This window comes from Haliotis cracherodii, unplaced genomic scaffold (assembly GCF_022045235.1).
Source record: "Haliotis cracherodii isolate W230 unplaced genomic scaffold, xgHalCrac1.p SCAF_2, whole genome shotgun sequence".
NCBI classification, from domain to species: Eukaryota; Metazoa; Mollusca; class Gastropoda; order Lepetellida; family Haliotidae; genus Haliotis; species Haliotis cracherodii.
In genome coordinates this window covers 46522210-46537984 of record NW_027266275.1, presented here as the reverse complement: position 1 = coordinate 46537984, position 15775 = coordinate 46522210, and the positions used below count along the sequence as shown (strand labels likewise).

At 40.6% G+C, this 15775-nt stretch overlaps 1 protein-coding gene across 1 annotated transcript in view; it reads left to right on the top strand.

The window, feature by feature from the left end:
- Window positions 1-282: 282 nt before the first annotated feature.
- The window catches only part of LOC139469180 (ubiquitin domain-containing protein UBFD1-like), a 280993-nt gene continuing 265500 nt past the window's right edge, over window positions 283-15775 (top strand). Inside the window, exon 1 of the mRNA XM_071251314.1 lies at window positions 283-351. Within this exon, the coding sequence (XP_071107415.1) occupies window positions 336-351 (16 nt within the window). The 5' untranslated portion in view covers window positions 283-335. The remainder of the gene's footprint in view (window positions 352-15775) is intronic.

The following is a 15775-nucleotide window of genomic DNA, read 5'->3' as shown; positions in this document are numbered from 1 at the left end:
CCTTCAGGCATTTATCTTTCAAATATTTTATGTGTGGTAAAAAGGCCAGATGGTGGTCAAACGGCCTGGTCCTACACCCTGTTACCTTAGCTAGCGGCCAAAGCTGAAATTCATTTCAGTCACAGTATCTGGGCCTAAAGCATGAAGCACGTCACAGTTGGTCTTTTTTATCGTGGTGTCTTAATTGTGCGACACAACCTGAAAAGAATACGGAAATGGAGACACGACAAACTGGGTTCCTGCCTACATCAGTATGTATGCTCTTTATTGTGTGGAGGAGAGTAAGCCTCACAAGGAAATTCCCGATTGGCTCTCATCGGTCATCAACATTCAAGATGGCGTCCGAATCAGGTGTAGATGACTTTACACTATTTTGTGCAATCTAAAGTAAACGTATTGTGACATAATGTTGACATAATCCGAACCTGTTAACGTCTTTATTATGTCTTTAATGCTCGCCGTTATCAACTGAACGACTAAGTCATACATAGACACAAACAATCAAATATTCTTTCTTGATATGATTTCACTATTCGTTGGCAAGCAAGCTAGCTGAGCGATGTTGGTTTGTTGATACTTTGACTGCGAACCAGTCATCTGAAAATATGTATATGACTGCTCTCAGTTGAACTTCACTAGACATAACGAAGAGAAAGTGATTATGTGTTTCTTCTTTAATCTGAGTTAATCATTCATTTCAAAGGTGTGCATGTGAAGAACTGAAAATAGTCAGTTAAAGGGGCACTGATCGCTGACATTTCTCGTGACTGGTTGTTGCCTTTCTTTTTGATTTTTCTCATGGGTACCTGGAATATATCACAGAAATCTTGACTAGGTCGCAACGTGCTGTGCCAACCGTTAGCGTGTTTGAAATACCTACTGAAATAGGAAATCCTCGTGAATACCTACTGAACTAGCAATATGACCCCAGTTGGTCATCACCATATCTGAAGTACTTTCCATCCAGTCCTTCCAGATTGGGTGTCAAACAGGGCTCTCCCATCTTCATTAAAACTGCAGCCCACCTCTTTACATTGGCATAAGAAAAGGCATCAATAATCATCATTCACTGGGTTATAGCGAAAATGGCACGTCAGCAAAACGGCTCCGGGCAAAAACGGCACTTCCACTCAAGCAAAAACGGCACCTTAATATTTTTTTACCTTGGTCAAAAAAATGATACTAAACTTACATTGTAACTTGCAAACGCCAATAATTGTGAGATGTTAAAACAAGTTTACATTAGAAATTATCCTCTACTCCAACTATAATCTAACTTAGCTTATACGCAACTCAACTTATTGTGAAAACATAACATGCTTTGAAGAAAAATAATAGAAATTAAACTCACATCGTCTCTTACAAACACAAATGATTGTGAAATAAAACAAATAAGAAATTAGCCCCCTACTCCAATTTACTCACCGACTCTGATTGGGAGGCGCAGTTAACTTATTGTGAAAACACTATACGCTTTGAAGTTTTAAGTACCTTTACTCAATTTAAGCTGAAACTGTATTTAAGAGGCCAAACATGGTGCTGTTAGATCACAATCTTCACAACGGCCTTTCGATGTGTTTCATGCGAGAAGAATGTCAGAAAAAATCAACATGCTGTGATAACTGTGACCAGTGGACCCATCGCGTATGTGGAACAGGACCCTCTGTGGCATGTTATAGAGAAATTTGCCGGACTGAAGAAGACCCAAGAAACCCAATATTTACTTATCTTGGAAAAGAGGAAATACAATGTAAATACATCACTGATCAAATACAATGTAAATACATCACTGATCAAATACCATGTAAATAAACCCTAATTATTACTACAAAAATCGTTATCGTTATTAAAAATAGAGGTGCCGTTTTCACCCGACTCATAGTAGCCGGTTTCGTCAAATGTGGTGCCGTTTTCGTCAGAGAACTTGGTGACGTTTTGCTGAGGTGCCGGTTTAGCCTGCACCCCATTCACTATGTTTACTATAAGGCCTATGACCTGCACACAAAAGTTTTATACAGTTTGAAACATTTTGAGGCAGAGTGGCAATAATACACGTATAACATATACAAAGGGTGGTATGCCAAGTGTAATGCCAATGCATCTCTAACATAGTATGAACAATTTGTTGTTAATGATATATTTTCTCAAGGCAGTGTAATAATATAATAATGTCTATGTTCGGAGGTAACATTTTGAAATATTTCTGATGCAAGCATTCACTGGGCATTCAAACAGAAGGGGCATTCAAATAGAAGGAGCCTTATTCCTGGTGTTGGTAGAGCTCATATCTCAAATCTTCATGCATGGGGTTTGGTGTTAAGCTCTTTTTCTGCAAGTACTTGATCACGTTCCTCAAGTTTGTCCATTTTTCAAAAATCACGGAGCTCTGCTTATTTTACTGACTTGTCAAAGTGAAACATTTTGGTGAATTGTCTCTGGTTTTTGTGGATATATCTCTGTGGCATCAAGTTATGTCCACAACATAACATGTCACTATTACAAAATTCCTTCTACGTGAGGCTCAGAACTTATCAATCAACCCTTGTAGGAACCAGTAAGACACAAACCTATGACATGTAGCTGCTCATGATGGATGGTTTCCATTGACACATTGGAGAAGTTCTTTTTCCACTGGTTTAATTCCTTTTCTTTGCTGTTTAAAAGACATTTATTTAAATGTTTCCCAAAGACTGAATTGATTGCAAGCTCATAATTTCCAAAAAATTTAAAAAATGGTGAAAACTGGTTTATGGCAAGTAAGGCTGTAATCTTGGATAGTTTGACTTATAGTCTATGATTCTAGACTGCACTGTATTATTTCTGCAATAGATTGAATTAAAATATGCTATTAAAACACCCTGATACATGGCAGTTGGAGTTGCACAGTGAACATGCAACCAAACAAGCAGACATTCATCAATCATTTTCTTTGGGGTACTATATGAACTGAGAGACTGAATCCATATGTTTTGTTCATTTCTCAAATAACTTAATAATCAAAACCAAGATGGAGCAGATGAAATATGTCTGTTATACATGACAGCATTTTAGTTCAGTGTATCCAAATCTATCTTTGCAATTTTTTTCTCCTGGGTAAAAATAATGATTATTTGATACCTTGGTAAATACCCATGTTGATTTGTTTTACATTGGATCAGGCATCTCATTCAACAATAGTTGATAAGGGTACAATAGAGATCTCCATCTGATTTCTTGGAAGTCATTACATTTTCGTAAAGCATATGGCTGGAATGCTGATAAATGTCTTGGTACTAGTAATGATAGTTAAGCTGGTATTAATGTACCATATATGACCGTAGATAAGACCAGACAAAAGACACTGTAGGTATTTCTCATTTTATAAAATGTATATTCTTTATGAGATCTGTGCCCTATTGTGGACGAGGGTTATCTATTTCCTCAAACAAACAAAGATGATCTGTGCTTCAAGTGGCATCACAGATTGTTTGCACCCAATTCAGCTTGTTGTAGTGTCAGGGTGGTAGCTCAGTCGGCAAAATGTGGCAAAATGTACTGGTATGTCTTGTACAATGGCACTTTTGATTTCATTTTTTTGTTTTTCTAAACTTATGAAAATGAGGGTGATGCTCAATTTCCGGAGCAGAACTGCAAAACTGTTGAATATTTCTTGATGAATTTTGCTGAACAGATCAGTCTAGAGGTGAACTGGTGCTTTTAAATGATTGGGGATTTTGAAATATTCTGAACATCATTATATACTTCTTTACTGAACTGAAGGTATCCAATGGCATTTAACCCAAATTGGGGTAAAAGCAGCCAAACTCCATTTCTGAATTGCACCAGACTGGGGGAGGATATGTCATCTTGTGATTACTCTTGTTATGTCAATGATGTGCCTGTGGCAGAAACAATCACTCTGGAATATTGTTTTTGATGTAAGACATCACTTTGTTGTAACAGGTTCATATATAAAGCAGTGTTAGGTTGGAATGTGGGTAAGCTTTAACTTAACACCTTAGTTTTGTCTTAATTGGATGCTACTTACCTGTTGTTTGCTCAATGATGTATCTTATGAAGATCAGAGTTGAGTATATTCACACAAATACTGGGGTCATCCACTACAACATGTAAAGTTTTAATGTTTCATATGGCCTTGCATAACATAGTATGTCTTGGATAATATTATTATTTTATCCCCCACCACAAAGTAGGAGGAGGATATAGGAATGGGTGCCGTCCTTCTGTCTGTCACGTTTTGTTTCTGGAGCATAACTTAGAAACTGTTTAAATTTGTATTACCAAACTTGGCATGTGTATCAAACACATGCTGAACTGGTGCCTTTTGGTGTTTTGGTATTTCCAAAAGTCTATTTTTTATGTTTCTATGGCAACAAACTCGACTCAAATATGTGTAGCCTTCGTTTCTGAAGCATAACTCAGAAACCGTTTAATATTTCATTATGAAACTTTGCATATGTATCAAACACATTGTGAACTGGTGCCTTTTGATGTTTTGTTTTTTCTACAAATAATGTTTATGTGGTGTTTCCTTGTAACTTTCAGGGGTTTCCCTCCCTTTCTCCATGCTTTAAATTTTTTTTATGCTGTTTGCAGTGCATGATTTTAGAAAATCAGCAATGAAGTAAATACTTCAAATTCTAAAGTGCCGCATGGTGGGGGACAGTGATAAAACATTGTTTTCTTGTTGTAACTAGTGGCCCAGTTGTCTAAGGCCCTGCAATTTCCTGTGGTGAGTTTCATCCCATAGGCATATCAGAAACATAATTCTGACGACTCTTCAGACATTCTCTTAACTGTCAACTACACACAACTAGTTGTCAAGATAATTGTACACCCAATGAGCATCCAGCTCTTTAGCTTAGTAAGTATTAGTGGTGTTTAGTGTTTGTGCGAGTCCAAGATGGCATCCTCAATCTTTCCTCCAGCCTGTGAATCATGTTGGAAGTTCATGATTTCAGGGGATTCTCATCCCTTGATGGAAATATATAGACGCCTCCTACATAGAAGAGACTCACTGTGAGTCATACACATCCCTATTAAAGACGGCCTTCAAGACTCCATCAAGAAGACTAAGTGGAAGGAGGCAGCCAAGATGATAGCCGATGGCCATATTTATAGATCATTCTAGAACAGATGTTCTTAAGACAGAAGACAGGTATGGAATCACTGTTTGATTCTCGGGCGGCCTCATCTACTGAGGTGGAGTAGTTGAAACAACAGCAAAGAGACCAAGCCAAGAAGAATCCTCTGTTGCAGGATAAGCCTCTCCCATCTACAAGATGTACCTGCATGGACCCGACAAGAGCTATGTCAGTGTCCATTACCAGATCATCACAGTCACTGCACGGATCCAGTGTGGGTTCTTCTACACAGAAGCCAACGGATCCACAAAAGTCTCAAAAGCACTCAAGATCGGCTGGCGTTAGCTGATCAACCGCGACAACGGCCATAGAGCAGGGATGTGAAATCTCCGCAGAAAATCCTGTTTTTTAAAACAGTAGTCCGCGGAAAAAATTATCTTCCGCGGAAAAATATAATCAAAGGTTTAAAATATACTCTGAAAAATATTACCGTGTTTCCGGACAACCGTCGCGGATTTGTCCGGATTTTAGTTTTCGACCGGAAATGACATCAGCTTTTTTCCCGCGGTTTGAATCTTGGTGCTCCTCGGCAAAACGTCACCGATTTCTTGGGCGAAAACGGCACCTCTAAATTTGATAATTATTTGTGTAGTAGTGTGTATGTTTTATTTACCTGCTTCATGATGTTATGTTGTAGTATTACTGTATATATATATATATGTTTTCCTTGAGCAGGGACACGGTATACAGAAACATTCTTGTGATGTCGGCTGCCAGAAGAAAAGGGAGATATAAACATGAAATATTGGAAATATCTATAAAAATTACTATTTATAGCCTACTTAATGAACAAAAATAAATATATAGACCTGTAGTCTGATCTCTTGATATTTCCGATTCAGTTTCAGCTTGACAATGTGTTAATTTGAGTAAAGGTAATTAAAACTTCAAAGCATGTGTTGTTTTCACAATAAGGATTATTGCGCCTACGAATCAGTCGGTGAGTAAATTGAATTAGAGGCTAATTTCTAATGTAAACATGTTTTGAGGCGTTTTAAATTTAATTGTGTTTGCAAGTGACCATGTGAATTTAATTCACATATTTAAGTACCGTTTTCGCAGTCAGATATGTTGTTCCATGACAGTTGCCTCAAGAAAAAGTTGTAGTTGTGCCTCACAGATATGATTAGACAGTGAATGACAGTATTAATATTTAGTGATGTATGACATGATGAAGTACATCACATGTGTTCTGTGATAAGTTTCATAATAAACTAGGATGTGAAATATTTCAATATTTGCTAAACAAATTTCATTGGTCAATGAATATTGAAATATACCACTTACTAAACAAATTTGATTAGGCAATGAATGACAGTATTCATTAAATCATGTGTGACATAATGTGAATGTTTTAAAATAGTTCTGTGATATGTTTCAACATAAGCTAAGAAGTTAAATATTTCAATATTTAATAAAATGTTTTTTGACCTTTTGACCGCCTCCTTGATCTAGTGGTAGGGCGTCCGCCGGGAGAGCGGAAGGTCCGGGATTTGATCCCCGGCTGCATCATACCAAAAGACGTTAAAAGATGGTACTTGTTGTTACTCTGTCTGGCGCTGGGCATTAAGGGGCTAAAACAAGGCCTGGTCGGCTCGGAGTCAGTATACTGTGTCTGAGTGGGGTATTCATGTTAAACTGCGGCATGGTATCTCAGTGGGCTAGCACTATAAATCAGCATCAGTCCGGTCCAGTACAAGCAGCCTCACACACACACACACACACACACACACACACACACACACACACACACATGCGCTGTATAAGTGCAATGATCTTGGACGCGACGTTAAACCCAATTTCACCTCACCTCACCTTTTCCACCTTTTTGTTATTTTCATGATTTATTGATTATCATACTGCTAAAAATGCTAGGTAATTATTGAAGATTGTGTGAACATTGTCCAAACTGCACAAAATTGCTTAAAATGCAATCGAATGTTTAAAACATTTCTTGGGGGGCATGCCCCCAGGCCCCCCTAGAGTTTTCCTTTCGTGGGGGGGGGACAGCCTGCTCACATCCCGTATAGAGCCGACAATCAGGACCAAGCTTATCGCCAGGGAGCCATGACATACAGATTGAAGTCTCGGACTCCGTGGGCCCTGATCATCCCAAAGTCGTGGTTGCTTTGGGATGAGGACACACATGATGATGATATAGCTACCGTGCTCCAGGCTTGGTCACCCCCCCCAGGGATTAACCTTTGTACTCAGAAGCGGAAGGGGGTGAAGAGACTTTTGATGGATCTGACTACTGTCCATTGCAATATTTCTATCCCGGATCAGAAAGAATTGTATCATATTATGCCAGTAATACAATCAAAATTAAAGGAATTTGATTTCCCACAGATGCCACATATGGGATCTCAGGCCCCAGTTCCATCCCGTAGAGTACTCTCGCATGGCCAAGCTGTGCTCACATCATTGACCATGCATCAGATAATTTATTGAAGTTGAGACATAATGACCATTACATCTCTCCTTACCCTTCGCTGAAGAAGAAACTGTATCAGACACATGAGTGCCCATTACACACCAGTCGCAAGTTTTGTATGAATAGTCTCTGAAACGTCAAGGTTCAACCTTCAACTAGATTTAAACATTTGGCATATGCTCATAAACGCTCCATGGACATCAGAACTTATGTTAATAGGTTTATGGCCTGAATCAGCCATGTCAGGTCACCATTGCCAGATACCTATGAAGAAGTTACAGCTGACAGACCATGCTCCATCATAATGGATCAGGTAGGCCTAATCCATAACCTACAAAATATGATTGTTTAATTGCAGCAGGACTGTTTAACCACAAAAGTCTCGACGTTGTCACAACTGTTATGGATTCAACAACAACTCGTATTGTACCAGATATGCTCCAGAGCAGTTTCAGATCATACTAGGAGATTGGTGATAAAGTCATTGAAGAAGTGAGGCTTGATACTACTGAACGGTTTCAGGTATCCACTATTAACCTGGCAGTTGAGGCCCATGGTTTTTCGTTCCCTGCCAAACGCTCAAGAGAATCTACCTGTGACAGTGACTCCAGAGAACCCAGTCGGAGAAAGTTTATTCCTTCCAGGAAGAGTTGTTTTCAAGCCTATTGGAGAAAGCATAAACGCAACCACCTGTGGAGTCATCAGGTCAACAACCCAACTATAAGTGGTGTGGACAGATTAGAAGAGACGCCAGATCCTCAACGTCATTATCAAAGGGGTACAAGCTTTCTATTCGTATCCCAGCCAGAAGGCAGATGATTCCATCTGGAAGAATCCGAGTTACCAGCAGCCGATCTAGCCATTTGGACTCCTCGCGAAAAGAAGGCCATATGGGAACTTCAAGAGACAGATGTCGGCAAAGGGTTCTACTTCCCAGCATTCCTTGTGCCAAAGAAGAACTGCCCTGATATGAGGATGATAATAGACTTCAAGATCCTCAACTAGTTTTTTCTCACACCGTCAAGTTTCAGATGGAATCAATACAGAAGTTGCGTTTAAGATTCAAAATTGGAGATTTGGCACATCAGTCTAGATCTGCAAGATGCATATCTCCATGTACCTATACATCTATCATCCCGAAAATATCTATGTTTTGCTGCCATCGGAAAAAGGTACAGATTTCAAGTTATGTTTTGCTGTCATTGGGAAAAGGTACAAATTTCAAGTTCTTCTGTTAGGGATATCAGTAGCATGTTGGCTATTCACCTGAGTCACGCTTTGATTATCAACTTCACCCATCTGCTACCTAGTGTTTTTTTGTCACCGCATCAAGGCAGATAATGATTATAATAGAACAAGATCTTCTTGATCCAACTGATGTTGTGATATTCTAGCCAAGGGAAGATGGTGACAAAAGAAGTATTCAACTGGATAATGTCACAATGGGACAACCCACATCTGGATCTCTTTGAAATCTATGTCAGTCTCATTAAAATCAGATCTTAGTTCTCGCTATTGCTAAACAAAGATCTGAGGACATCCCATTCAGGGTCACGTCAGAACGACCTTTCATCCAACCAATAGGAGCGTAGCTTACCAGATCCTGAAAGTGACATTAGGAATGTGTTTTCTAATCATCATATATATCGGCCTTCCACTCTGTACTACATCTTGATTGTCTATAAGTAATCATCATACTATCAATAGACTAATGAGGTCATTTCTCATGGAAGATTGTGCTCCAAGAATCTTCCAGAAATGTAATCTTTCACTGGTTCTTTCAGCACTGTTAACAGAACCATTTAAACCTCTTGCCAAAAACACTTTAATTTAAATGTCAAGAACAACAGCCATTTTACTTGCTATTGCCCATGCCTACCAGTGTGTCTGAAATTTTTGCCCTAGATTTTTCAACTCTGATGCACGCCGATAACTGCAGGAGTATTACAGTCTGTTCAAAGAATCAATCCACTTTCTCGGACCACTGGATCATAGACATTATGTGATTCCTGCATTAGTACTGTCAGTGGACCACCTTGACTGATTACTGTGTCCAGAACCTCATAGAGACCTGGAAAGAAACACTTTATCTCCTGCAGGACATTCTTGGACAAAGACATTACTAATGCAACGGTAGTGGGATGACTAAAATCAACAATAGCTGAAAGACTCATCACCTGGACTCGCATCCTGCTCTGCCCATGAGATAAGAGCTTTGGCATCAAGTATCGCATCTTGGAATACAGTTTTCAAAGAACAACTTGTATCCAGCTGTCAATGGAGCTTGCACAACACCTTCACCAAGTTTTACTTGAGTCCTCACTAGACCTGGGAGTGATATACTCCTAGGTCCCATAGTGGCAGCGCAATCAATCATAAGTCTATAGTTTTCCTCCTATGGAATAAAAAGGTCTGGAATCTGCAGTCTCAAGTACACGTTTTGATTATTCTAACAACTCAGTCCTGGCTACTTAGAAAGCAGATTAACTGAAATGACATCACATTAGATTAAGACCTGTGTTGTCAGAACTTGCAGCAACATCACTTCCGAAGTGTCGCCATAATTGGAAGTTACCAGAAGTGATGTAATAGACCAGAGATAGCCGGAAGTGATGTCACAAAACTGTAAATGACACCTAAAGCTACAGTTGACATCACAATCGGAAGGAGACATGACCAGAAGTGATGTCAGAACCAGAAAAATGTCGTAATATTATACCAAAACGGGAAGTGACTTCATAACCTGAAGTATGATAGAAATGACGTCACAAAACCAGAGAAGATGCTTATAAAACATCTATAATGTCATTTATACTCATAATAACAAATATAACCATAACTCCAGTGAAGGTACCACATATTTGTGTTTTTGAACCTGTCCTTAAGTCTAAAGTGTTCTTGAGGTAATTTGTTAGGCTGCATTTTTACCTTCAGGATTTGAAACAACTATTATGGAATGGAATCATTAGAATGTTATTCTACTGTCAACCGCATTGGGAGTACACCAGAGCCAGAACCTGACTAACCCTCTGGTATATTCTGGCAATGATGTAATAGGGCCTGTAAGTAGGTCACAGGACTATGCAAGACCTTATGTTGTTTAGTACTTCTGGTGACAAACAATGTTTCACGGCTATGGCGATAGCAGTGTTACGTCGGACAGAGCCTGGTTAATCATATTCGGAACACACTAGTGTAACTTAGAAAACCATGTCATGTCACTGGCATTAAAACACTCGTGTTAGGTACACGAATAGCAAGTGTTGGCTTGTCAAAACAGCTGCAGTGTTGTCAAGGCATCCAATCATCGATGTCAAACTGGCCGCTACCCCTTTATGAATATTGAGGTACCGTAAGTTTTCACTTTTCGCCCACTTCTGATAGGCTGGTATAATTGTCAGTCTTGATAAGTCAATACTGATTGGTTAATGATCACACATACAGTGATAATGGCGGTGAAATATGAGCAGAAACAGTCATTCTGTGACTCGTTTGATTTGATTAGTTGTTATTTATTGTCAAAAAGAAAGAGGGTATTTGCAATTGTTAATTGACTTATGCTCCCTGTTTATGCATCATACAATGTTATGGCAAATTTCCATTATATCTATACAGAACCTTTTCTAATATTAAATGTTCAGCTCTGATAAGTAGGTGAGGTGAAATGTGGTTTAACGTCGGGTCCAAGATTATTGCACTTATATAGCGACGTGCATGTACGTGTGTGTGTTTGTGTGGCTGCTTGTACTAGTCCGGAATGATGCCGATTTATAGTGCTAGCCCACTGAGATACCATGCCGCAGTTTAACATGAATACCCCACTCAGACACATTATACTGACTTCGAGCCGACCAGTCCTTGTTTTAGCCCCTTAATGCCGAGTGCCAGACAGAGTAACAACAAGTACCACCTTTTAACGTCTTTTGGTATGACGCGGCCGGGGATAGAACCCCGGACCATCCGCTCTCAAGGCGGACGCTATACCACTAGACCACGGAGGCGGTCTCTGATAAGTAAAGACACAGAATGATCTTTTTGGGTCCCTGGGAGACTATAGCTAAAAGCTATTGTCATAAGTAGGCCTATTATGTGCATGTTAGCAATGTAAATTGTTTTCAATTTTTGAAAGTTATAATGTTGTGCAAAGAGATTTATTGGGGTGCCTGTGTTAATAAAAAAAGATATGTGCCAATATCATGATGATAATGTAATGTCCACTTTAAAATCAGGTTTTATTCACACAAAAACTATTAATCTAATTTTCTAAATATAATGATGACTAATTCCTTGCAATGTTTTTTAAACGATCTCTGAAAAGTGACATCACTTATGTGTAATCTGTATGATGTGAATTGACTTGATCATTACAGCCCCATTTAGCATTTGTTTAATTTATCATTAATTTATCAATTATATCTTGATTTAGGCTTGTAAGAAATTGTTGTTATTTTAGGAGTATATATACTAGCCACATAAAGAAACTGTGCACGGAGAAAATATAGATATAAGGGCACACCGTCCATATATGAAAGATAGGTTTGAACACAGCAATTATTGGAGACATTCAAACGCTCATGCACGTCCCTTTGCGACCCTCCCCGTCAATCAGGTCATGCACCCGGATCTCTACAGCTTGCCGTACATGTGCTGATAACCTGACACTCTGTGCCTCATCATATTCTTTCTTTTCGCCTCCATGTGGAGACATGCTATATTTTAGAGAGAATATTTAGGCCTTTATTTTCTAAAAATTTGACGGGAGTTTAACGTAATACTTGCAACATGATGGGCAAGGATCAGCAGAAGCCTCCAGCCTGCAAGAAATGTCGCCTCATATTTTCATCAAGTGAACCGAGTTTGTGAAGAATGTTCTCACCTTTACGACGAGGCATTTACGGGATATATATATATACGTAAATGTCAGAAAAGGAAGTCGAGAGACACGGAACACGGACCTTCCTCATCTAAGAAACCCTAACATACGACTAAGGCTAGCATCCAACCAACCATAAAGTCAGTGGTCAAATAACCACCGTCAGCCACAATCACATCCCTATCAGCCGAGGAGGATACTGTCTCAGACAGCTTTTTGCACGATGAGATTCCCGCCATTTTTTCAAGATTGACTATCACTAGCGATCCACTGACACTGACTCCCAGTCTACAAATAGAAGTACGATTTTGACGTTGCCTACCGGACTGAAAAAGCAGAGAGCATTCTTAACCAACAACAGACAATCGACATTGAGATACAGATCAACTTTCTGAGGATCGACATTCTCAGGAGAGATTGACATCGAGCTGTCTTTTTCAGGATCGAGCCTCCATGGGTCGACATTCAAAGGAACACGCTTCCTCAAGTCGCTGGTTGCGTTGACATTCTAAAGATTGATACTCCAAGGGTCGATATTCAGATCATTCTCCTCAACATCGATCATCACGAGAACTGACTTTGACATTGAAGCAATCCTCCAAGGAGAAGGGAGATCGTCGTGATGAGAACTATTCTGACTCCACAGGTCGTCATGACTCATGGACTCCATGGATCAATCCTATGATTATGACCATGGCCGTTCCCGTTCTATCGACCATCATCGTCTTCTTCATCGATTGCGTTCTTTGGACTTTCATCCCAATCGACACTCATCACGACATTATGGATATGACAAGGACATCGACTGGGATCGACATCCATCTCCATATCAGCGATATAAGCCTATGCAATACTATCCTTACCCCATACCTGATCGATATGGGGATTACTATCGCTATCCTGCTCCTCCCCATTGACATTGTCAGGAGAATTGACAGGAAGATCAATGTTGACCTGCCTCTCATTCATGTAACGCATCTACTGATGAGCATCCAAGCCAGCAAAGCCCGACAAGTCGCACTCCCCGGTCATGTTGCCTCCCTTTCAACTCTCTTGTGACACCCTTCTACTAGTACAGCTCTTCCAGCAACTAACTTCTTACCAACTTCATGGGATTATAGAGATTAGACTGCGTTCACGGCTTCACAGATTGGATCTCTCTTACAGTCCTTATTGGCAGCACTACAGCTATGCAACGAATAGTCGACTGTACTACCCAGTGACGCAACAACCATGACTACATCGCAGATGGCTACAGATAAGCTCCACACCACGCCTATACTATGCCTGCTATATGATCACGATCTGTACTTGACAATCCAGTGATTGACATCATGAGCATCAATCTACATCTTGGGATATGATGACCTGCTCCAACAATGTCAGCATGTTGGACTGCACGATCCCTCTTACAAGCATAGTCACCTCTTATGACAAGCTGGAGATACTGAAGACTTATTCTACTGGGATCTTCAAGGATCCGCTCCACACACCTGCCAGGCATGGATCGTCTTATGGTGCTCACTGAAGAGAAAACACCATTACATGTTATAACAATCGAGACAAAACAGCAACTCAGCATGTTTCCCTTCACTTCTCAAGAAGACAGAGTCTTGACAGTTGTGACATACTGACGTTTTGATAGTCCTCATCACACCGGCCTTTATCATCGACACTCTCTCAGATTCAAATTTGGTACATTTATATCCACTGCTCCTTGTGTACATGGATTGTAATTGTACCACCTATCCCACATAATATTTAGACATATTTTTCGACACTGATCTTGGAAAGATGTTCATTCCTCCGGAAAGGTGGAAGAAGATACCAAGACTCATGCCATTAGCACTCAGACAGTCTTTACATCTTCGACAATGGCAGCAGTTACTCGGTCTTTGGATGGCAGCATAAGCTCTTACCTAGAGAGGTATACTACAACCACAGTCAATTCAGCGTTTCCTGAGACCTTATCCTCACTCGACGAGTGTCAGGTGCAACAGAATCGCCCCTCCACATCAACAATCTCGAATCCAAGGCGGTCATTCTAGCGATCTCCGATTGTGCAGAATTTCATCGGGGATCACGCCTCATGATCGAGTCCGTCAACCCCTCAGTCAGTACATCAACAAGATGGTATCCACCAAGTCAGCCCTACTGGCCCTGACGATGGACTTCTTTCAGCGGATCGATGCTTTGGAGATCAACGCTCGAACTCGACACATTCTGGGAGTCAGCACCATCACAGCAGACTCCTTGTCCGGTACGGATCAACCATCCTCAACTGAATGGCGTCTCCATCAGAAAATCTTTGACGGGATTTGCCCAGAAATCGACCTATTCACCACCAGGTTCAACACACAATTCCACAGATTCGTCTCCCCGATTCTGGATCAAGAGGCATGGGAGTACGACGCTTTGGTCATATTGTGAGAGAAACTCTACCTTTCCACCAACAGCGCTTCTACCATGTTTGATTCGGAAGGTGGTTACCACGACTCAGCTACGCCTGATTTTGATTGTGCCTTACTGGACAGCTCACCGCTGGTTCACCTTGTTGGTAGGCCTCGCAAAGGGAAGCCATATCCACTTCCCTTGTGAAGAGACTTTTTCCTTCAACCTCACTCCAGCCTACTACATCCATCGCTGGACACCCTACATCTATATGCACCTGACTCATCTCCAGAAGTCCTTAGTTGCAAAAGGGTAATCTAGGCGAGTAGCGAAGACCATCACTGAGGCTCATCGTACTTCGACCAAAACTTTGTTCGACCATAAATGGAAAGCCACCTCTCCTACTACGGCTTCCCCACAGCAAGTTGCGGAATATCTTCAGCATCTTCACTCCACCAGGAAACTAAAGGACTCAACGTTATCCACATATCTAGTATCGCTACTACAATGGGCGTGAAGATCGCTTTTGTCCCTGAACTTCAAGCTCTTCTACGCTCCTATAAACTCGCTGACCAGTCGTCCAGATTTCTTCCGCCCAAATGGGATTTATGCGTTATCCTTTGACACTTGAGATCAGCTGAATACGAGCCTCTGGAAGCGAAGGAATTCGAGCAGATCTCAGAACATTCCTTTAGCTTTGGCTACTGCTGCGAGGGTCAGCAAGATAAATGGATACATACAAGCCTTGGATGTCAACAGGAGTCGATTCAAGAGACACATCCATGGAAAGGTCCATTCGGGTCTGCGATGGGACTTCATCGCGAAGAACCAACTGCCAGGTAAACACGATACCATCCCGTCTTCGGCCTCTATTCTACATCCCGAGGATTGCGAGGACATCTCGCTATACGCATCTACCTGAAGGCGTCATTA